General features: G+C 35.7%; 2 protein-coding genes across 4 annotated transcripts; both read left to right on the forward strand.

Moving 5' to 3' along the window:
• The first annotated feature begins 156 nt into the window (after window positions 1-156).
• On the forward strand, window positions 157-10903 carry LOC139145694 (beta-glucuronidase-like). 3 transcript variants are annotated; one of them, XM_070716998.1, is made up of 12 exons: window positions 157-447; window positions 845-1027; window positions 1349-1524; window positions 2075-2217; window positions 2787-2983; window positions 3482-3622; window positions 4658-4833; window positions 5384-5533; window positions 5920-6016; window positions 6466-6642; window positions 7644-7779; window positions 9872-10903. In XM_070716998.1, exons 1-12 carry the CDS (start codon window positions 229-231, stop codon window positions 10000-10002), a joined length of 1926 nt encoding a protein of 641 aa, XP_070573099.1. In that variant the 5' UTR covers window positions 157-228; the 3' UTR covers window positions 10003-10903. The 3 variants fall into 3 exon arrangements, with proteins under 3 accessions (XP_070573099.1, XP_070573100.1, XP_070573101.1); XM_070716999.1 differs by lacking the exon at window positions 5920-6016 and adding an exon at window positions 5796-5883 and having other exon boundaries at window positions 223-447; XM_070717000.1 differs by lacking the exon at window positions 845-1027 and having other exon boundaries at window positions 223-447.
• Window positions 10904-11404: 501 nt separating this feature from the next.
• Window positions 11405-23581, forward strand: LOC139145695 (beta-glucuronidase-like). The gene is made up of 12 exons (XM_070717001.1): window positions 11405-11667; window positions 15035-15217; window positions 15920-16095; window positions 16700-16842; window positions 17739-17935; window positions 18538-18678; window positions 19596-19771; window positions 20462-20611; window positions 21158-21245; window positions 21708-21884; window positions 22821-22956; window positions 23237-23581. The coding sequence occupies exons 1-12, from the start codon at window positions 11419-11421 to the stop codon at window positions 23362-23364; spliced, it is 1944 nt and encodes a 647-aa protein (XP_070573102.1). The 5' UTR covers window positions 11405-11418; the 3' UTR covers window positions 23365-23581.
• The last annotated feature ends 440 nt before the right edge of the window (window positions 23582-24021 follow it).

Genomic DNA, 24021 nt, shown 5'->3' on the forward strand with positions numbered 1-24021 from the left:
TTCACCCTTAGAGATCTCTAAATTTTCATAACGTTTAAAGTTGTTTTGGCAAAATTACTGTCTAGTGAAGGTTATACTCATACTCTTGTGGTTCTCAAAGTCATAAAAATTCTTAAAACCCCAATAATTTTAATTCTTTAATTTCCCCTTAAAAACGTAACCGGCCACCCCCTCCTAAGGAAGAGCAGTCACTTTTATGAGTCTGGTCGCTAGTTGGCGCACTAAGCTATGGGAACTCAGAAAGTTATGGTGCTCCATGCATTTGTCCTCAGTGTCCTCCTCTTCCGAGGATGCGGGTGCGCCATTCAGGACGGGATGTTGTATCCAAGGGATACCGAGACAAGGGAGACCAAGGATCTGAGCGGAGTGTGGAATTTCAGAGCTGACAAATCAAGAAATCGAAACGCTGGATTCGAGGAACAATGGTTCAAACAGTCTTTATTCCGAGTGAGTTGAACTTCGAACTTTCAAAGTTTTCTGAACTCCATGTCGATGTTTAAACTTTGAAACTATTTTTTTCCGTGAAGAGATCCAACTTATCAATGCTACATTAATATAGTTAGTGTATCAGTATTTCTTGTACGAAAAAAATTGAGGAAAATACTTTTTCTCCTTTCACATTATTGCTTCATTACGTAAGAACTACAATTTTCGGAAATTAGGTAATAACCCGCCCCCCCCCTGTCTCTCGTCTCTCTGTCTCTCTCTCTCTGTCTCTCTCTCTCTCCCTCTCTCTCTCTCTCTCTCTCTCTCTCTCTCTCTCTCTCTCTCTCAACTCAAACAACCTGTCAAAATTTCACGCTCTTCCCATAATATCTCATTCTCATTTGTCACATCCAACCAGTCAGGTGGAGTGATTGACATGCCGGTGCCATCCAGTTACAATGATATCACCCAGGACAAGTCACTCAGAGATTTTGTAGGCTGGGTTTGGTATGACAGGGAATTCTATCCTCCATATTCCTGGCAAAACCTCAAACAGAGAGTCGTCCTTCGATTTCAAAGTGCTCACTACTATACCATCGTGGTAAGTTTTAGAATATTGAAATTTTTAAAGAGAAGAATAATTTTCATTTACTATGTTTGTAATACAAAGAACTTCCCTATTTATCAGTGAGAGTTAATATACAGTAAACTTTTTTTAAGTATATTAGTTTTAAATGTCCTTAAAAAGTGCTGCAATGTATTCCTACTTTTGTGGCAGTAACTATATCATCATAAATCTTTTCAAAATATGATATCAAAAGGCAAACTTTGGCAAAGCATTTTTAAAACCACTCTGGGAGTATAGCCATCTTTCTTCTATCACCAGGAATGCCTGAATGTCTGATCTTATGTTAATTCACAGTGGTTGAATGGTGAAGAGATAATGGAACATGATGGAGGTCATCTTCCGTTTGAAATTGAAGTGACTGATAACTTAGTGTATGGTCAGAGTAACAGAATAACTGCAGCTGTCAACAATACTCTCACACCACACACCCTGCCACCTGGAACTATAGAGTACAAGACAAATACAGACAAGTATACACACATATTTAAATATTTATAATTTCAATCAGTTCCAAGTAACAAACCTGTAAGTCATTTGAAATGAAAGATAGATAAAAGGGTATAGGTTTAATATAAGCGATAGACTTAAAAAAAGAAAAGTAAAGCCGAGTCACGAGTCATAATACTAACTGAGGTCCATTTTGATTGCTGGAGGTTTACATCATTGTTCACAATCTGTTAGTGCATACAGACCAGGAAAACTCTCCCTTGCAATCAGCGCCCTCTTGAGAATGGTATAAGTATAATCAAGCCCTTTCGAGAGCAGTGAAATATGCGTGTAAAGCTTTGCTTTTATTTACGTGTGTAAGGAAATGAATCAATGGTTGAACTCACTTCAATACATAGCAAAATAAATAACTTTTGAATCTTGTATGTGTTATTTTTTATAGTCTGTCAGTGTGCCTTTTATTGTCCAAAGAAATGAAAACTCATGTTGCTAAGCCAGTGTCAACCAGTCAGTTTCTATTTCTGTGATTGCTCTGTTTTAAAATCTTACTTGTGAAATGTTTTTGTCTTTCAGGTATCCAGCTGGTTACTTTGTGCAAGATTTACAGATGGATTTCTTCAACTATGCTGGAATTCACAGAGCAGTAAAACTCTACACCACACCTAGAGTTTACATCGATGACATCACAGTCATCTCTGACATATCAGCAAGTACAGGTAGGCGTTTATTATTTAAATCAAATGTGATCACTTTGGTAAATTATTGAACCGAGTAGTTCCTTACCAACAGTTTTATTTCCTGGTGTTATTTACATTTGTAAATGTCAGTTTCATTCTGTCAGAAGTATTATGTAGTTAATTGCATTTTTTATCTTTGTTTCATGAGGAAAATAGTACTTAATTTTCAGCAAAACAGAACTAAAAGTTCGAATTGACACATCAACATTTGACCCAAAGAAGTATATGTGTGATGCTCACTGTTACAAATGACTTGATTGCAATAAAAAAGAGTATGTCAAAAAATGATAATACCTTGGGTGTATGCCAGACAAGTCCCCTTTTACTCTTGAAAGTAATTATAATAAGACACCAAAAATGATGTCAATTTAGGAAAATCACACTATTTTAAGTCCTATAATTTTAATATGTTAAATTGCTAGGTAAAGTAATTACTGTTTTCTGATATCTAAATTTTTTACAATATTTATTGAAGAGAAGATACTGCATCTGGATCATGCATCTCATTATTAAGGTGATCAACATTTGCTCTCGTATTATCTTACTAGGTTTAGTCAATTATAACATCAAAGTCGGTGGTGATGTTGATGGAAATGATGTGATCTGTCAAGTTGATCTTCTTGACAAAGATGGTAAGACTGTATCCAGTAAGAAAGGTCTTCAAGATCAGTTGTCAGTTTCCAAGGCACATTTCTGGTGGCCATACACAATGAGTAATGATTCAGCATATCTCTACACACTCAAGGTAAGAAATGCTCTGATAACTTTAGGCGAGGTCAAACATATCAAAGTCAACATATACCAATGTAATTCTGAGTAATTAGCAACATACTTTTATGCTTTGCCATTGTCAAAAACTTTTTTAAAATGCATAATCTCCCTTTATTTTAGCTCATAGGGATATACATTTTGATCACCTCTTCATTAACTCATTTACAAACTGGCCTGCCTTTCTGATCACAAGCTGTTTTGTCTTTTTAGTAATTAACAATCATATTTGACAACTTTCAACTCCTGGTCTGTTGATAATGTTCCATTTCCAGTTTATCCAAATCTCTTCTTTTCATGCCTTTCATCCAAATCTGCTTCAAATCCATCAAATGTTTTATGCCAACTTACAGACAGCCTAGTTATATCTGACAGATGTGACTATTTTATCATTTCTGCATCAAACATTACAATTCCAGGTGTTCACAGGAAAGATCAAATATTTTATTGTTTTCTCTGATTAATTCTCCAACAGGTGTCAATCTCATCCGGAGGTAGCAGTGATTTATATCGCCTACCAGTTGGCATACGAACTGTGAAGACTACAAACACACAGATTCTGATTAATGATAAACCATTCTACTGTCATGGCGTGGCCAAACATGAAGATTCAGATGTAAATGAAAATAAATTTAATTTTCATTGAGAAGGGTAACACTGCCGATGATTATAAAAGCTGAAAAGTCATTTTTTTAGACAGAGACATAGTTAATTGTCTTGTTATCATTCTCCATGTGACCTTTTTTCATTGTTAATATTATGTTGAACACTCACACACAACTGTGTTGTATTTCACAGATTGTTTAGAATAAGCAAATTTCAATATTTAACTACTGTCACTTTTAGTCAAGAAATCACATACAAAACCACATTCAATCGAAGACTGATTGTGACCAACTGAAATTAATGAATTTACTTTCAGTTCAGAGGGAAAGGAGTTGATCTGCCATTGATTGCTAAAGACTTCAATCTGCTGAAATGGCTCGGTGCCAATATTGATTGATTGATTGATTGATTGATTGATTGATTGATTGCAGTTCAGAGGGAAAGGAGTTGATCTGCCATTGATTGCTAAAGACTTCAATCTGCTGAAATGGTTGGGTGCCAATATTGATTGATGATTGATTGATTGCAGTTCAGAGGGAAAGGAGTTGATCTGCCATTGATTGCTGAAGACTTCAATCTGCTGAAATGGTTGGGTGCCAATATTGATTGATTGATTGATTGATTGATTGCAGTTCAGAGGGAAAGGAGTTGATCTGCCATTGATTGCTAAAGACTTCAATCTGCTGAAATGGTTGGGTGCCAATATTGATTGATTGATTGATTGATTGATTGCAGTTCAGAGGGAAAGGAGTTGATCTGCCATTGATTGCTGAAGACTTCAATCTGCTGAAATGGTTGGGTGCCAATGATTGATTGATTGATTGATTGATTGATTGCAGTTCAGAGGGAAAGGAGTTGATCTGCCATTGATTGCTAAAGACTTCAATCTGCTGAAATGGTTGGGTGCCAATATTGATTGATTGATTGATTGATTGATTGATTGCAGTTCAGAGGGAAAGGAGTTGATCTGCCATTGATTGCTAAAGACTTCAATCTGCTGAAATGGTGGGTGCCAATATTGATTGATTGATTGATTTACTTTCAGTTCAGAGGGAAAGGAGTTGATCTGCCATTGATTGCTAAAGACTTCAATCTGCTGAAATGGCTCGGTGCCAATTGCTTCCGCACCAGTCACTATCCGTATGCTGATGAAATCATGGATATGGCAGATAGACATGGAATTGTTGTCATTGACGAATGTCCTGGAGTAGGGATTACACAGTGAGTGTTGGATTCTGTTAATGTTCCATAGGAATGGTTGTCTGCACTGCAGGGATAAACATTATTAGACGGTCTTCAAAGTTTCATAAACAAGAATGTTTGATGCATTTCCCATTGTTCTTGTTCCGTTTGTAAAACATAGTCTCTTTTTTCGATTCTATTCTGAAATCATCATGAAATGTTTAGTGTTCAACTTGTTAATGTAAAATATATGTCCATCATATCACGTATGTTATTGTTGACAACTGAATTTGCATATTGTACACAGTAATGCTTGTGTCTGCAAAGCTAATTATGGTAATACTTTAAAATAATACTCAACATACTGAAGAGAGAATATTTTCTTGTTTCCTAGAACCCAAATGGTGATAGATAATCAAAAATGGTTTCCCTTATTAGTGATGTTCTATTAGGGTGAATCTTCCACCTTAACTGAAAATTACATAGCATCTGAAATAAATCTGGATCAGTGATTGAGAGGACAAGATCCATGGCAATAGTAAATGAAAGTAATTATATTCTTTTAACAATTTTCTCAATTTATCCACAGCCTGGAGAATTTCAGTAACAAGTCGCTGACACATCATCTTGAAGTGATGGAGGAATTAGTGAGAAGAGATAAAAACAGACCATCAGTTATCATGTGGTCAGTTGCCAATGAACCAGCCTCTGAATTCCCTCAGGCTAGACACTACTTCAAGTGAGTTTAAATCAGTCTAGTTTGCCTATTTCACCAAACTTCATTTTAAAGATTGATCTTTATGAGATATATTATTCTGTCTTTAATTAATTCCTAAATGTCATGTAAAAATTTTCCTCAAGTATGATGTGTGATGGTATTAGCTGTACTGAGCCTAGCAAGTTACATCACAGCTGTTTCAATTTTATTTTTTTCATTGTTTGATTATCACTCTGTAAAGCTTCGTCTGTGAATTTCATGGTATGTTATTCCATTCCTCCAGATCAGTGATCTCTCATACCAGATCTGTTGATCCCAGCTCAAGACCGGTGACCTTTGTCTGTGACCATGGTTATGATTCTGATATTGCTGTAAGTTCACAATCTCTTCTTTCCCTTTTTCCTCAGGAGTGTCATCAGCCACACAAAACAGCTTGATCCGACTAGACCAGTGACGTTTGTATTCAATGGTGGCATGGACATTGAGAGAATTTTTGATGAAGCTGTGAGTTCACTAAGTTACCGTACTACAACATGCAGTCACCCAGAAACATGATATCATAAATCTTTCTATTCCATGCTGCTCAGTGGCCCAGCTATTTCTTTCTTTGTAGCAATATAACTTCTCTGCATCTAAAATGAAGAAAGCTTAATAATCTGTCAATGCATATGAAGTGGACATATATGAGAGATGTTTGAAACGAGTCTATAAGCATTCAATATATTTTTGAACCTGATCACTATTTCAAGTCAGTCAATGAAAATATGAGATCTATAACATCAAACAGTACATGTGGAATGGAGGAAAATGGATGACTGAGCAGAGAGTATGACAGAAAGTCAGAACCATCTCTTCAGTCTCCCGCATAACTTTTTTTAAACAATCTTACATTTTCCGGTTTAATTTCATTTATTGATCAGCGCCTTCTTTTCATCAATTTGTTTCATGCCCAGACTGAATTCTGTGATGTGATATGTCTGAACAGCTATTATGGATGGTACTCTGACACAGGCCATACAGAAGTCATACAGCTACAATTGGAATACAATCTGAGACAGTGGTTCAAGAAACGCAACAAACCAATCATACAGACTGAGTATGGTGCTGGTAGCATTGCTGGAATACACTTGGTAATCTGTTGCTTCTTCAATTGCTCTATTCTCTCTTCCTTTATTTCTTTCATTTAATCTCTCTCTGTACAACCCATTTTTCTCTCTCTGTACAACCCATTTTTGCCCAAGCTCTCTCTGTATTTCTTCCATTTATTCTCTCTCTGTACAACCCATTTTTCTCTCTCTGTACAACCCATTTTTGCCCAAGCAAACAGCAGTGACTGAAAATGTCTGCAAAAAAGCCATGATCTTCTCCCATTTTTTTCATCGTGGCAAAAAAGTTTCAGATGAAATCTTATCAGAATGTTTGATGTGGCAGGGATATTGAAATAAAATGAAATCTGTCCATAACGATACCTCTTAAGTCAGGACAATTCTGTATTATGGACAGGTTTTCAAGGTAAAAGTTACAAGTAAACCAAAATTCTACCTGTCTATCAGAAAATCACTCTAACTCTGTAACTCTCCCTCAGGAACATTCTTAAAGGGACAAAGTCAGCCATTTTTCATGACCTTTGTTTGATACGAGATACCGCTAATATGTTTGACATGTTAAAAGATACTGAATGAATGGGGTGACCATGTATATATTCGACCCCGGTTTTAGACAAATGAAACCATCGCAAAAATGAATTAATGGTCATGACCATTAATTCATTTTCGCGATGCTTTCGTGTATCCTGTCTAAAACAGGGATCAAATATATGCATGGTCACCCATTCATTCAGTATCTTTTAACATGTCAAACAATATAAGTAGTATCTCGTATCAAACAAAATTCATGAAAAATGGCCGACTTTGTCCTGTGTCTTGAGATATCACATTTTTGGAAAAAAGCAACAAAGACTTAAACAACCTTTTTATTTTCAAATCATATTTCCAAAAATATACAAAATTCATGGAAAGTTCATCCAAAAATAACTACGATTGTAGACTGGATTGTTCAAAATGTTCATATTTCTCTGACTTTTATCTTGTCATAATTATTCTTTCATACTGTTTTGGTTCCCATGCTACAGAATCCAGATATGGCATTTTCAGAGGATTATCAAGTCGAGGTACTGCAAGAACATTTCAAAATTTTTGACAAATTAAGAAAAGAATTCCTGGTTGGGGAAATGGTTTGGAATTTTGCAGATTTCATGACTGCACAAGGTATGGTATACGGTATATACTGCACTGAAATGAATATTCATTAGACCGATTTTGGTAGCATCTACATGGTATATGACCTGTGGATGTGTTTAATTGATAATGGTTATTGTGAATGGGAATGGAATGGTTAAGTTATGGATTGAAAACGATAATATATATATATATATATATATATATATATATATATATATATATATATATATATATATATATATATATATATATATATATATATATATATATATATATATATATATATATATATATATATATATATATATATATATATATATATATATATATATATATATACAGTGTTGCAGCCAGGATTTTTAAACCAGGGACACTGTGTCCCCGCTACTGTCTATTTTTGGGGACATTTGTATATTTTGGGACAACATAAACATTAGCAATCACTTTTACGATGGCATCCTGCATCTCTTGGGCAATTTGTCGGGAGGTGTAACTTGCATTCTGTCCGATCCGCAACTTATCCACAGTTTGAACGCCTTGCAATTTCAGGTTTCAAGAAGTAATTCATATTTTCGTGTGGCAGTGTCCTCCTTGCCAACCAATAAACCGACTGCATTAATCTCTTAATCGCTTTCTGACAGAGCTCGATTGACGGCGGTGTCGAAATTTCGACGCAAGGCAACTTCTTCAATTGCTTGCAAGTGATCACTACCGCGCATATAGCGGTCTAATGTTGATATACGGAAATTTTTCACATCCAGACTGTTCAGTAAACATATTTTGCTTGCCAGTTTCACGACAAATCTTGCAATGTATATGTTTCTTTCCACCTTTTTATTCCAACCAGTTAGAACACTTTTCATTTTTCCTCCAACTCTGTTGAAACTTTCGTTCCGTGGTTTTCTTTTTCTTCGACTCTGGTGGATCGCACTGTGTCATGTGTTACAATCAGATCGCGTCCCGATCGCGATCGGTTGACAAACTCCGAGATGGACTCGTGAAAAATGATGTAATTCCGAGTCGCTTTTGATGTCCTGCCATATTGAACTTGCCGACCGAAATGGCGTTCAACTGTCGATGCATGGCAATAGAATGGAATTTTCAGCGAACGAAAAGAAAATGCATCAGTCGTAAATCAAATTGGTATCATTCTGCAACTTATTTGTTTCACAAAAAAATGTCAAGTGGCCGGACTACGATTGAATTTTGCAACTTATTTGTTTCACAAAAAAATGTCAAGTGGCCGAATACGATTGAATTTTGCGGAAGTAATTGTAGCAGTATGCGGTATCTGCCTCCAATCAGTGCTCTGTTGGACTACAAATCAAAGCAAATTGTAATATCAAGTGCACGGTTTTAATTAGCTCTGAAAGTGCGTAAAGAGAAGCCTCAAAAGAAACATGCAAAACAGAGGTCGCCGTCAGTGTCAGATATTACCTGCAGATGACACCGTCACACAGTGGCTCAAAAGTGCGCCCGAGGTGACCCGCAGGACGCAAGAATGCGGGACAACGGGTCTCGTTTGGGGGACATTGTCGCAAGGGCGCGTCCTGGCGGCAACACTGTAATATATATATATATATATATATATATATATATATATATATATATATATATATATATATATTATATATATATATATATTATATATATATATATATATATATATATATCATATATATATATATATATATATATATATATATATATATAATCGAAGTGTAAGATGTCCTCCTGGGAAATTACAGTGCTTGATGCTAAAGCAGAGCGTTATAAAGAAATAAACAATTACTTCAAGTACAAAGTAATGAAATCTATATATCTATATGATAGATGCCATTATTTTGTACTTGAAGTAATTTGTTTTTATATATATATATATATAGAGAGAGAGAGAGAGAGAGGAGAGAATGATATATAGAGATATAGAGACATGTTGAATATTCCTTATGGCTATGTTAATCTGTCCACCCCCAATTCCCTATAAACAAACCATGGAGATGAAAGGGTTTAAAAAGCATAAGAGAACTTAATTCATCAGTTGCCTTGTCATCTCACTCATCACAATCTGTATTACAACGATAGAATTTCTCATGAATTTTTTATTTTGTTACCATAGGAACTAACAGAGTGGTTGGAAACAGAAAGGGAGTGTTTACAAGACAAAGGCAACCCAAGATGGCGGCGTACATACTGAGGGAACATTACCTATCTATCATCAATTCTACTTCTCAACATAGCAGACAATAAATATTTTTTAAAGAAGCTTTGTGCATGAATGCAACTTGGAATATTCCTTGTTTGAGATAGGGTTTTATTTTATTTTTTTATGCATACCAATGCAAACTCAATTTGATTTTCCATGTTACTTTTTGGTTGTTTGCTTGAAAATTCTTTCAAGATTCAGATCAAATAAACCTTGTGGCGCTAACTCTTTTTTTGCAAGCTTCATGCTAGCTTATGGACAATAACAAAGTGGCATTATCTACTTCCTAAAGATACGATGTACAGTTATCAAAGCCAAAAACGCAATTAATGTGCTTTTCTCCTGATGCTATGTGTTGTCTCCTGCACAATTTATATCATCCAGACAAAATATATGAGCATATTACAACATTTTTTAGTTTTATCATTTTACTGGATGTGTTTTCTGTGATTAAATTTCAGTGACGTTAGTAAACAGAATATTTTGAAAGAATTGATAAATTTACAAGATTAACAGTACTACTTACATCCTCTATAAATTATGAAAATTTCAAGTTTTTGAGGCTGAGCCAAAACAATCAGAGTTAAGTGATGATTGTATGAAAGCAAGCAGGGCTCTAGAAAAGCTATTAAGAGAGTAAGATTCTATACTGGTACATTCATAAAGTTTAGGCTGAGGTAATTGTTTTGTGTCCCTGTGCCTGTTGGCATTTTGAGGTTTCGTACAGAAAAAACACATTGTATTTGAATAGGACTCCACTGCTTTGTATTTTTTTTGCCTTCAAACCTTTTTTAGAAATTTTGTAAAATGTGCTTCAAACGCCTGCATGCTTGAAGCATACTTATATGACGTTAAATTACAGAGGTGAAAATAAAGTTCCTGCTTTGATTCTTGAACAGTATGTCACTCATGGAAACATTCAAGTAAATAAAAACATGTGTGTAAGATTTTCTGTGTGTGTAAATGAATCTTAACCCCACCCACCTTTGAAATTTTGAGTGAATGCAAAACAAAGAAATTTATTAATAATTACTTTGGTCTTATGCCCTCTATCTGTTCACTATTTTGTGTGAAATTGTGGTATGGAGAGGAGATAGAAATAAAAAACATCTGCGTCATATTAAATTGTTCGCTTGTGTTGTCAGTTGTTTGTAAACAACTTGATGTGAACAACTGTGTCAACAAAATAAATGGTTGATACCATTGTGATTTTAACAGATAAAAGTTAGGAAAAAATAATGATGTGAGAGAAAATGTCTCCAATGTATGCTTCCAGTTGAAAGTGAAACACCATCATTGCCGAAAGTTTCATTTCGGTTGACGCTGACACTAAGGACAACTGACCCAGTGTACGTAACAAGTGTTCAGCGTTGTTGTTGTGATCTATTAAACCGTGGCTCAACAGCCCTGACCCCTCCTGCGGCGAATGGTACATCCATTACCCACAATCCATGTGATATATGAACTGGCGGTATATTCCAACACAGTCACTCGTCAACATGGAAACCCTCTTCCGTTTTATGTTAGTCTGTACTTTGTATTTCCAGGAAGTTTGCCATGGCACCATTCATGGCGGGATGCTGTACCCGAGGGATAGTGAATCAAGGGAAACCAAAGACTTATCCGGAATGTGGAATTTTAGGTCCGACAACTCGAGTAACCGCAATGCTGGCTTCGAACAGCAGTGGTTCAAGCAAGCTTTGTCACAAGTAAGTTCAACAAGTGCAATCGAGAGCAGAGCGAAATTTCAGATATTGCTGTAGATTTAGAGGCGTTTAAACGAACGACCCATTTCTCCGTCGGTGTTCGATTTCAACTTAACTTGAATATTGGACAGGAAACGCTTTCCTTACAAGTTGCATATCATAGAGGTACAGTCACACTGCTACCGCCGTGTTTCCACCTACATGCACACGACTGTGCTTCTGTGCTTATCGTGCTCAGGCAATGGTGCTTGGAAGTAAACAGGATAGATCTCATTTACACCCACAGGATTTATGCATTTTTTATCAAAATGATAACTAAAAGAACTTATTTTATTTCTGTATCACAAGGCCTTTTTTCGTGGCGAGTTGAGCACCAATGGGAAATCCATTGTTGTGAGATCCCTGCTGACAAACTTTGCTCAAAGTTTAGGGGGCGTGGCGGTCTGACTGCCTCAAGTGTATTCATGGTCAAAAAGCATACCGATTGTCGGTAACAATATGTGGATATTTACGCAGCACATTACGCCATGAAACAGAAGTGTTCAATCTCTAATTATATCCGACAAAGTCCTGTACATGGGGGGGGGGGGGGGGGGGGGGGGAAATCAAATGGAGTTGATAGTTTGAGGATGATGTGTAGTGTTGTTTCACTGATAATGACTCAGATACAATAAGAATTTTTTTGCACATATCAGAGTTGTAAGGTAGTATGGAATTTGAAAATATGAATACTTTGAATGGGGACACATCAAATTATCGTCATTTCTGAGCAAGAATCTGGAATATCATGCAAATTTGTGGGAAAGGAAGGAAAAATACCATGTCACACTCTGCACTCAAAATCATGAATGCCTTTTCCCAGCTGGTGAGGCATTTGTTCTGTGCATTGTAAGGCTAGAGGAAGTAATTAACACGTTTGTGGCCAACCCACCTGCAGTGACGGAATTGCCATTTTAAATGTCTTTAGCAGTCATTTATAAGTGCTATGACAGTTTGGTGTGTTGTTAATTTGTCTCCATGTCAATGTTTGGTGGAGCGTAAAACAATTTTCCAATTATCTTAATTGGACTATTAAAGTTACTATTAATATCAGTTTTATTATCGTTGGCTTTTGGGCACTGAGGAATAAAAGTGAAAATCAGCAGTAGTATATGACATCCACTTGTAAATTTTTGGCCCTTATCGGAGTGTCAATGTCTCAATATCTAACAATTACATCCATGCAAAAGATCATGTGTACATTTTGAGTAAAAGCAACATTTAGCTAGATATACCATCCAATTTTGACGGAATTGTGGTAGGTTCTTGTTATTAAGCCATTTAGTCTCTGAAAATATCATTATTCCAATCTATGGTGCTTGACCTAGTCAATTAAATTCACACACTTACACGCACATATGTGTTGTGGCCATATTTGAGTTGCAACTCGAATATTGTTTAGTTGTATAAGATAAAATCGTATTGTTCGTCACCATAGTTAAACAACATTCTTTGGTCACACATTAATAAGTATTTTTACATATTACCTAACAGTTGCATTTGATTTCAAACCATCTATCAAAAAGTTGCCAAAAGATACAAACAATGGTGCTGTAAAGGTGTTTGATCATCTCTGATGAGACAAGAATGTGACGTGCTACAGTATTGTTTTCAAGAGTGAAGTTTAATTGTCGCTTGTTGGTAATGTAACATGATGTAGTGCAGTGTAGGCAATGTTAGAGACAGTGATTTTTGTTTTTGATGGATAGAAAGGAATATTATTTTGATATGGTGTAAACTTCCAAATGTACAAGATTGCAGAGATTGCCCAACCTATATTACTGATCTTTGTATAATCAGTGCAAGTGGGACAGTTGTAGATGGCCACATAGAATATCATGTGGGTATCTTAGTCAGGTCTTGAGTTACCAAACTATCTTGGGAAAGGCATACAATGCTGTATGCGGATATCATCAACGGATGAAACATCATACTTTTAGAAACAGATGGATTTACACAAAAGCAGAAGAGTATCAGTAAAAAATGATGAGAAATTATTGTCTGATGGTCAAAGGATTTGAGAAGTGAGACTAGCTAGTTAATTAGTCTCTCGGTTCTTCCTTATCATGAAACATATGTGAAAATGATGTAAGATTGAGTAAACTTTCTGAATGTGCATGATGGCATACATTTCCCCAGCAATACTAACAATCTGTGTATGATCAGTGGTACAGCTTTATATGGTAACATGGATTATCATTCTAGAACATTATCAAGTCTAGAGATCTGATCATGTCTTTTTGAAGCCAATGGTAAACACTGATATAATATATGTGGTTATCCATCCAAAGGACAAGACTTCATAATATCAGACACAGATTAATTTGTGAAAAAAAAGCGGAAGCATAAAAAATGACAAGGGAAACTAAGCAGCTGATGGTTTTATGGTTTTAGAAACCAATACCTTATTGTCCAGGTGCCACTTCATGATAAAATAATGTAAATAGTAAGAAAGGAATAATTTAAAGGCAAGCTGCAATATTGTTAAAATTGTCCCACGGGGAATCCAGGCAGTTATTAATTTTAATAAAAATATGAAAATTATTATTATCATCATCATCATCATGCTGCAAAAATTCAAACAAAGGTTTGTCAACCCTTATGTAAAGTACTCTTCCCCACATACTCTTCCCTATACACACCCTGGGAAAAGTGTGGATATAGGGAAGAGTATTTTACGTAAAGATTGGCAAACCTTGTTTAATTAGAATTTTTGCTGTAAGATGATGATGATGATGATGACAATGATAATTTTCATATTTGTATTAAAATTATTATAAATAACAATAATTTTCCTATTTTTTATTAAAATTAATAACTAACAACCTGGATTCCCAGTGATTGTCTCAGCTGATGGTTTGTGTCGTTTGATTACTGACAATTGTAAAAAAGCTCCCTAAATGCTGTTTCCACAGAGATGTACTTCTTCAGGATTTGTGTTTGGCTGGTCGAGAAGGGGTAACTCATAAACAAAGTAAAATTTGGCAAAAGCATGTGTGGTTTGTAAAAATACAAAAAAGGTTAAGCCATGGAGGGATTTTAATAGGGTAGTTTTGGTCATAGAAACACACATCAAATTTTCATTTGGTCAAATATTCTCCCTTCTATATCACAGTTATCCTTTGTTTTAGTGCACACAACAACTCGCACATCTGATGTGAACTCTGATGACCCTAAAATACTTAAATTGTCCTTGACACTACGCATCTCAGACAGCACGTCTCTGACAATACCTCCACTTCACGATGTAGTCGGTGTAAATCCCAGTAATTTGTGAATGACCTTATAATATGAATCATAGTATTTATTTTCTCCCAATTTTATCTGCCAGTCAGGTGGAGTGATTGACATGCCAGTGCCATCCAGTTACAATGATATCACCCAGGACAAGTCACTCAGAGATTTTGTAGGCTGGGTTTGGTATGACAGGGAATTCTATCCTCCATATTCCTGGCAAAACCTCAAACAGAGAGTTGTCCTTCGATTTGAAAGTGCTCACTACTATACCATTGTGGTAAGTCCATACTCTTCCTTGCCAACACAATTAGTGCTGTTTTGTATTATACTCAAGACTTAAATAATATATAAGTTATGATATGAATTGTGAAAATGAAACTCTCTTCAAAGTGTTGTTTTTGTCAGGGAGTCCTGTGGATGAATGCCAAACAATTTCTCAGAGCAAGGTTCATCATGACTATGAATATTTTGTCCAAAGAAACCAATCTCCAGACATTGTAATATTAGAGATTATATCATTCTAGTATATTGACGCACAAATACAGCAATCTGATTGGTCGAGACATGAAAAGAATCGTGGTATATTGGTGATATACCATGGCTGGCATACGTGCGAGCTCTCAGCGTAAGCAAAAATCCGTTTTTGAAATTCCACTCTAGAATTTATGATGTAATAGCAATAAATCACACCCAGCGACAGTATACCATGAGATTTTGACCAGTTCACGGCATATATGCACGAGCGATAGCGGATGCATATATGGAGTGAACTGGTCAAATCTCGTGGTATACCTCGCTGGGTGTGATTTATCGCTTAGGGAATATAATATTTTACAATTATAGTTCCTGAATATTTTTGCATTGTGATATGATAGAATGTGTGACTTTATCAACTTTGCAAAACTCAAATATTGTTACAGTCATTCTAGGTCGTGTGTATGGTTTGAAACTGATAAAACTTTATGAACTGTCTCCACAGTGGTTGAATGGTGAAGAGATAATGGAACATGATGGAGGTCATCTTCCGTTTGAAATTGAAGTCACCGATAAATTAGTATATGGTCAGAGTAACAGAATAACTGCAGCAGTCAACAATACTCTCACACCACACACCCTGCCACCTGGAACTATCAAGTATAAGTCAGATAGGAACAGGTACTAACAAATAATAAGATCTAAGTATTCTCTTTATGCTTGATATAAACAGTGATTTGTATTGTATCTGTAACTACTCATAATTGACAGTGTAGGACACTACTTAGAAATCCTTCAGAAACAGCTAGGATATGGTGTCACGTCGACAGAAAATAAGTGTTTTGAAAGAAACAAACAGTCAAACTGGGATGAGATCTTGCTGCGTTATTATTTAAATCCATTGCAAATTGAAGAGAAAGTCACATTTATGGCCAAGGCCACAAAGTATGAAATACCGGTATATGTGTTTTCTATTAGGAATTGCATAAATATTGATTATTGTGATGTCAAAGGTGCTTAAGCCAAGTGGTATGGACCCTACATTCATGGTGTAACTGTTCCTCTTTGTAGATCCACCCACAACGTAAGGTTGATTGGGTGATGTCATTTTGTAAGGAAATATAAGATAAACAATCAGATTACCTCTACACAGTCAGGGTTTGTTACATATTATAGACATCAGTCATATTTTCACATAAGATCAATTAAGAAAATGGCTCATGTATCACCATTGATCAAGTTCGCAGTCACTTCATGTACACCGACAAACTGTTTCTCACCACAGGTATCCAGCTGGTTACTTTGTGCAAGATTTACAGATGGATTTCTTCAACTATGCTGGAATTCACAGAGCAGTAAAACTCTACACCACACCTAGAGTTTACATCGATGACATCACAGTCATCACTGACATATCAGCAAGTACAGGTAGACACAGTACTGTTACACTCAATGCATAATTAATACCCTCTTGTAAATTTGTTTGCTTTTCTCGGGAGTTGAAATTGTTATGACCTTAAAAAGGAAGTAATTATTTGCATGGAAATTCATCTGTGTTGGTAGCAAAATTACAGTCAATTGAACTTTGATCTCAACACGCTAGATTTTAGTCACTGAAATTTTCGGTTGCAGCACTACAACCTTCGTCAGCAGAATAAGCGGATCTCAATGTCATGACGACATTGAGATCGGGTTATTCTGCTGACGAAGGTTGTAGTGCTGCAACCGAAAATTTCAGTGACTAAAATCTAGCGTGTTGAGATCAAAAGTTCAATTGACTGTAAGGAAGTTATTATTTGTATTATAACCTTAAAAAGGACGGTCATTATTTGTATGAATACCTTGTGAAGAAACAAGTTATTGAGAAGATAAAATTCCAAATATATTTGAAGGCTCTGAGAATGATGATACACCTGTCATGATGCCATTGTATACTTGTGCCAAGTATTCTGTGATAACCATATTTTCACGGTATTTACAAATGTGTATCTCAGATGGTAAAAACATGAGAAAGACAAAACGAGAACTCATTCAGGACAATTTAAAATACCCAATTGGATTTGGTGTGGAAAGACATAAATTTACCCTGCCTTGTCACCCATAATTAGGATCTTATCATCTTCATCATTGATAATGATATAATTACCTTAGACTGAAGTCAAGGTTTTTCAGATCTGTTTAATTGTACTTACAATATGAACTAATCAGCAGAAAAATTCATATTTTGAAAAGATTTTTTCAATCCAGTACAATTGATATGATTAAAAGTGTATAAATGTTGCTGTTGTTATGAAGTGAAATTATTTCTTATTTGATTGGATTAGGTCTTGTTAATTATAACATCAAAGTTGGTGGTGATGCAGATGGAAATGATGTGATCTGTCAAGTTGATCTTCTTGACAGAGATGGTAAGACTGTATCCAGTAAGAAAGGTCTTCAAGATCAGTTGTCAGTATCCAAGGCACATTTCTGGTGGCCATACACAATGAGCAATGATTCAGCATATCTCTACACACTAAAGGTAAGGGAACAGTTTTCACCATAGATTTTTAGACAATGTCAAAAAGCCAATGACCAAGCAATAGCAGTGAAGTATCAAGTACCAGCTGATGATTTCCATGACAACCTGTTGACCCAAAGCGTGACACTGACAGAAGCTAATCAAGATAATTAGCTGTGTTACACATTGAGAGATTTTGGCTTTTGATAGCTGGCGTCTTTTGTACATAGCTGTAGTTCTGTTGTTAAAAAACAAACAACAAAAACAAAATAAAAAGAATATAACTTTATATTACATATATCAAGGGCAGAGGACTTGTTACCGTTACATTATATGTGACCAGTGTTTCTGAAACGACAAACGCAGTAGATAGCAGGCTATTTTTACTCTAATTGTGTGTGCCTATTATGATTAATACATACTGTATACTCCAAATCTACTCTGTGCCAAGAGTGTTAGCTGTGTGTGTATATGATACTATATTTAACAAGCACACAATACGGATGCCAGCAAGCTGACAAAGTATTTCTATCAATATTCTTTAGTCAAAGTTTGTTCCCAAATGACAAAAGATTTTTCAAGGCTTACCGGGAGTTACAAACTTTTTTCCTATTTTTTCACAGGTTGAGGTCACATCTGGAAGTAGCAGTGATGTATATCGCCTACCTGTAGGCATACGAACTGTAAAGACTACAAACACTGAATTCTTGATCAATGGTAAACCATTCTACTGTCAGGGAGTTGGAAAACATGAAGACTCAGATGTAAGAATGACTGACTTCACGAATGCTCCTGGTTCTTACACCCCATTCTCCATTTATAGACTCACCTAAGCTATAATCAGATTTTGTACGTGAGGTACGATGACAGTTGGGTTTCAATATTGTCCAGTGATATTTATTTTACGTCCCAATTCTCTTCAAAAAGGGTACACAATCACCATTTATAACAATGGCTTTGTGCCAGACCTTGGTGGTGAAAGGATTTAATGTAGACTTAACCCTTGGAGTGCCCATTACAATTTTTGTAAACTTAATAAATTATAATCCAAACAACTTTTTTTAGATCCAGACAATTGTCAAATTTTTTTCCCACACTTTGAGCAAAACCTGTAGCCAATAAAAACATATCCATTTTGTCCAAAATTTTCAAGAAAATTACAGAAAAATTGATAAAAACAGGTAAAACATTGCTCAAAGAGTTAAATACACTTACGAATCTTGAGCAGGACCCAGGCACTCACCAAACACTTACTTGAACCCTATCCATGACTCTAGCCCCAACTTGGTGATTGGGAATATCTTAGGTTGTAAATGTTAAAGAGCCAACCATCCTAATATTGTGCCAGCATTCTCAGAGTAATCCCAAAAAGAAAAGCAACTTTGTCTTGAGATCTGTGATGGGAAATATGTTATTGAAAAGACTAAATATACTATGTTTGTTTATTGATTGATTGATTGCAGTTCAGAGGGAAAGGAGTTGATCTGCCATTGATTGCTAAAGACTTCAATCTGCTGAAATGGTTGGGTGCCAATATTGATTGATTGATTGATTGATTGATTGATTGCAGTTCAGAGGGAAAGGAGTTGATCTGCCATTGATTGCTAAAGACTTCAATCTGCTGAAATGGTTGGGTGCCAATATTGATTGATTGATTGATTGATTGATTGATTGATTGCAGTTCAGAGGGAAAGGAGTTGATCTGCCATTGATTGCTAAAGACTTCAATCTGCTGAAATGGTTGGGTGCCAATTGCTTCCGCACCAGTCACTATCCGTATGCTGATGAAATCATGGATATGGCGGATAGACATGGAATTGTTGTCATTGATGAATGTCCTGGAGTGGGAATTACAGAGTGAGTATTGAAATCTGTTTGGCCATTGTTTGGCTTGATTGCACAGAGTTGTGGCAATGTTAAGGTGAAATGCTTCAGAGGACAGCCTGACAGAAAGCTTGTTTCAAGTCACTTTTAAATGTATATAGACTTCAATTTTTCACCATCTGTTTCTTGTGAAAATCAAAATACATTTTTTTTCACTGAGTCAATTTATAAAATGGTGCCAATTTGGTATTGAAATCCTGTAAATATGATGTACTATGCATACTGAAAGAGAATTTGCATGGTGACTTTATCTTTTTTCTTGACGGTACATGAAAAAGAACGATTTTGCATTTTCACAACTCTTGATTAAAAAGTTTAGGGTTTTACTGTTGATGTACATGCTATTTTAATCAAGAGCAGTTGGTCTAACTGTTTCACCCCACTTGATCTTCAACATCAATTTCTTCAGTGTAGGTTTTTGACAGTTTGACTTGACCCTTTCTGTGGCGCAGTGAGGGAACAGGGCAGGGACCTCAACTGAAATAAGATAATTAATCTGATTAAAAATTAACTGAAGAATGTACCAATATTAAATGTCTTGAATGTGCGACAACTTCTGGGACAAGATTTTTTTGTTTTGATTGTTACTATGAAAAACAGGTCTCTTCATGTGTTGGCAAACATTGGATCAGTTTTTACATTGTGTTTTTTCTTTGCATTCAGCTCGGAGAATTTCAGTAACAAGTCGCTGACACATCATCTTGAAGTGATGGAGGAATTAGTAAGAAGAGATAAAAACAGACCATCAGTTATCATGTGGTCAGTTGCCAATGAACCAGCCTCCAATTCCCCCCATGCAGAGGCCTATTTCAAGTAAGATCCATAAACGCTAAGCTGTGGGTTCAAAGTCCAAATTTTACACACATTCACTTTACTGTATTATTTGTTGTTGACATGTTCTAAACTATGAAGATGTCTGTAACAGGATTTCTGTTTGGCTAGGTTGGTTTTGACTCACATTTCTACACAGACTGAAGTCATTACTATTATAAGCAACCCTGAACAAGCATCATGCTGGAAAGATGTAAAGTTATAGCGCCACCAGTGGTGAATATAGTGTGTTCTGAAATCTGATGTGCCTTTCATGTCTAACTTGAAATGATCGGGAAATGAATGCTTTGCAGATTAGGAAGTTTCATAACAGGATGTGTTCAAACTTTATTTTAGAAATGGACAATTTTAAGTTTAAAAAAAATTTTCCTAATATTTAATACTATGATATCAGCAGCCTTTGATCATATTATTTCCCTGGATTATTTCATGCATGTGATTGTTTGAACTTTGAAGACTTTATTTGATAAACTTTGGACTTCCTGACAGCTATCCTGAATTCTTTTGTTTGTCATTCTGTCTTTCCAGATCTGTGATCTCCCACACCAGGTCTATTGATCCCAGCTCAAGACCAGTGACCTTTGTCTGTAACCATGGTTATGATGTAGATCATGTTGTAAGTATCAACAGGAATCCAAAATTACATCTTAGCCATTGCTGCATAGGTATTGGATATTTAGATTTCCACAAGCCAATTACAATTATATTTTCAAACTTCTTAGGTATTTTCAAGTTGCTGTGTATATTTAAAATTCATACTGTAAATTTTACTTTGCATACCAAGACTTGTGGTAAGAAAATGATTGAAAACTGTGAATAAAGGAAGTAGTGATCACTGACCTTCGACCTTTAAACCCATGATTGTACGGTAACATTTTCTGTCCCTGGGAGCTTGAGATTTCTCAAACTTTGAATCATTGGTGCTATCATTGTCAGTATTGATTTTCATTTCAACGCTCACATTTTTCCAACTGTGTCAGAAGTTTTGCAAAGGAAAATTCAGTGTTTATTCCAATGCTAATGATGGTTATGAAACTGTATGAATTGACCTGTACTCATCATCTTCCCATATTTACAGACACAGTTTGTTGATGTGGTATGTCTGAACAGCTATTATGGATGGTACTCTGACACTGGCCATACAGAAGTCATACAGCTTCAACTGGAATACAATCTGAGACAGTGGTTTAAGAAACGCAACAAACCAATCATACAGACTGAGTATGGTGCTGGTAGCATTGTTGGAATACACTTGGTAAGCAGTCATTCTCTTGAACATTTGAAATTGTAGCCTTTAGGGCAGAAGATTTTTCATTTACCTCAACCAAACATTTTAATGAGGATCACTCATTGCTCAATTCTCAACTAATGGGTCAAACCCAGAATTTGAATGGACCATGGTACAAGAACCCGTGTGCACAAACACGCACATAAATACCGGTATGTATATTTCCGTATGCTTTTGTATACATGGGTTTGTTTGTACCGCCATCACATGATCTCTTGGGCGTACTGGATCTGTGGAACAAAACTCGTCCCTTTTATTCTGGAGTAGTACTATTGTGGTCTGTTAAACGTAGTTCTATTAAAGCTACAATTTATCTTTTCATATTTTGAGACCAGCCTTTGTCTTCAAAGATATTTCTTGAAATGTCCTGTGTGCAAGTAATATTATTATGAATTATATGAAGCCCAGTACATTGCATTTTATTGTTTGCCATAGTTGCAAATGTCATAGAATTTTCTACCAAACACAATTGGAAATTTTCAGTATCTCAACATTTTGGTGCATCTTTTAACCAACTGTGACTTGTCAGTGCAAAAGACTGATTGAAATAAATGAAGCAGATTTTTTGCCTCTGAACCCCCCTCTATCACCATTATGTAATTTAATTTTTCTTGTCCTGTGTGGTGGAGATTGTTCCGTTTTACTGACAGGGGGTATGCATTTTGTAACCAAGTTGACTTGTCAGTCCGAAAGACAGATTGAAATCAATGAAGCAGAGTTTTTGCCAAGCTCCTTCATCACCATTAAGTGATCTAATCTTTCCTGTTATTGTTGAATTGGGCTGTTCCATTTTACTGACAGGGGTATCAGAAAGACCATGTTTGTAGATCTTTGACAGCATCAGGTTAATAAAAATGTCATACTCGCAATTTCACCAATAATAACAGACAATTTGTGTTCCAGGATCCAGATGTGGCTTTCACTGAAGATTATCAAGTTGAAGTGTTGGAGGAACATTTCAAGATTTTCAACAAATTACGATCTGAGTTCCTTGTTGGAGAAATGGTCTGGAATTTTGCAGATTTCATGACGATTCAAGGTACTTCTGTTTCTACAATAGCTTATCAGTAAACAAGACTATACATCTACGTTAAATTTGAGTTAACTCATAATCTTAGATTACTGTTAACTTAGTAAATCAAATACGTTTAGCTGAAGTAAATCACATTTAGTCTCATTATTATGCCAAACCCAGTTCCTGACAGATATATATTGTAATAAAGTTGCATGTGGCTGTTTGGTAATATGTTTAGTGATGGTTAATTTTATTTTGTTGTCTAGCCTATTCCAGTAGTGTCTTACTCGGTTTTTTCCATCAGGTACAACAAGAGTAGTTGGAAACAGAAAAGGAGTATTCACACGACAGCGTCAGCCCAAAATGGCAGCATACACCCTCCGACAACATTATAAGTCTCTCATAAACGCTACAACTAAACAGTATCCTTGACTGAAATTATACTATGCAAGAGTCAATTTATATGGTTAATAGATTTTTGTAAAAGTATGAAGTTCGGTGGCAGCGTCAAGACTTAAATTCATCAGAGTCATTGTACTCATAGATCTAGGTCAGGAAGCTTGTCGGTCATGGCCATAAATGTCATAGGTCAAGGTCTTATATCAATGAAATTATACTTGTAATAATAAAAGCTACCATTAAAAATGTATATTTTGCACAAAGGAGTAATTTTTTAAAATGTAAATACAACTATCTTTGTAATTAGTAAACAAAGCTTCAAATTTATATATATATGTGCTGATGTTTGTTTGTTTTTTTGGGGTTTTTTTTGTCAGTGAACTGTAGGTGTGTCTGAAACACAAACTAGATAACTGTGAATGTGTTTTGTTACTGAATAGTGTAATGGCAATAACTGCCCAGGTTGCAAAAGGCAAACCATACGTGATTGGCTGCTTCTCATTGTACTTACAGGGTTATAATAACACTGAACAGTAGACTGTCTTCAAATATTTGCTGAAACTATTTAGTGTTTGTGATCACTGTCCCTCCTGGAGGGACTGTGACCTATATTTTTTGAAAATTGTGAATTAAGTTACACAAGCTGTCACAACAATATTGTCTCAGTTGCCTCCATTGTAAGAGAGAGTT

The sequence above is a fragment of the Ptychodera flava genome, chromosome 12 (genome assembly GCF_041260155.1).
Source record: "Ptychodera flava strain L36383 chromosome 12, AS_Pfla_20210202, whole genome shotgun sequence".
In the NCBI taxonomy this organism is placed as follows: Eukaryota; Metazoa; Hemichordata; class Enteropneusta; family Ptychoderidae; genus Ptychodera; species Ptychodera flava.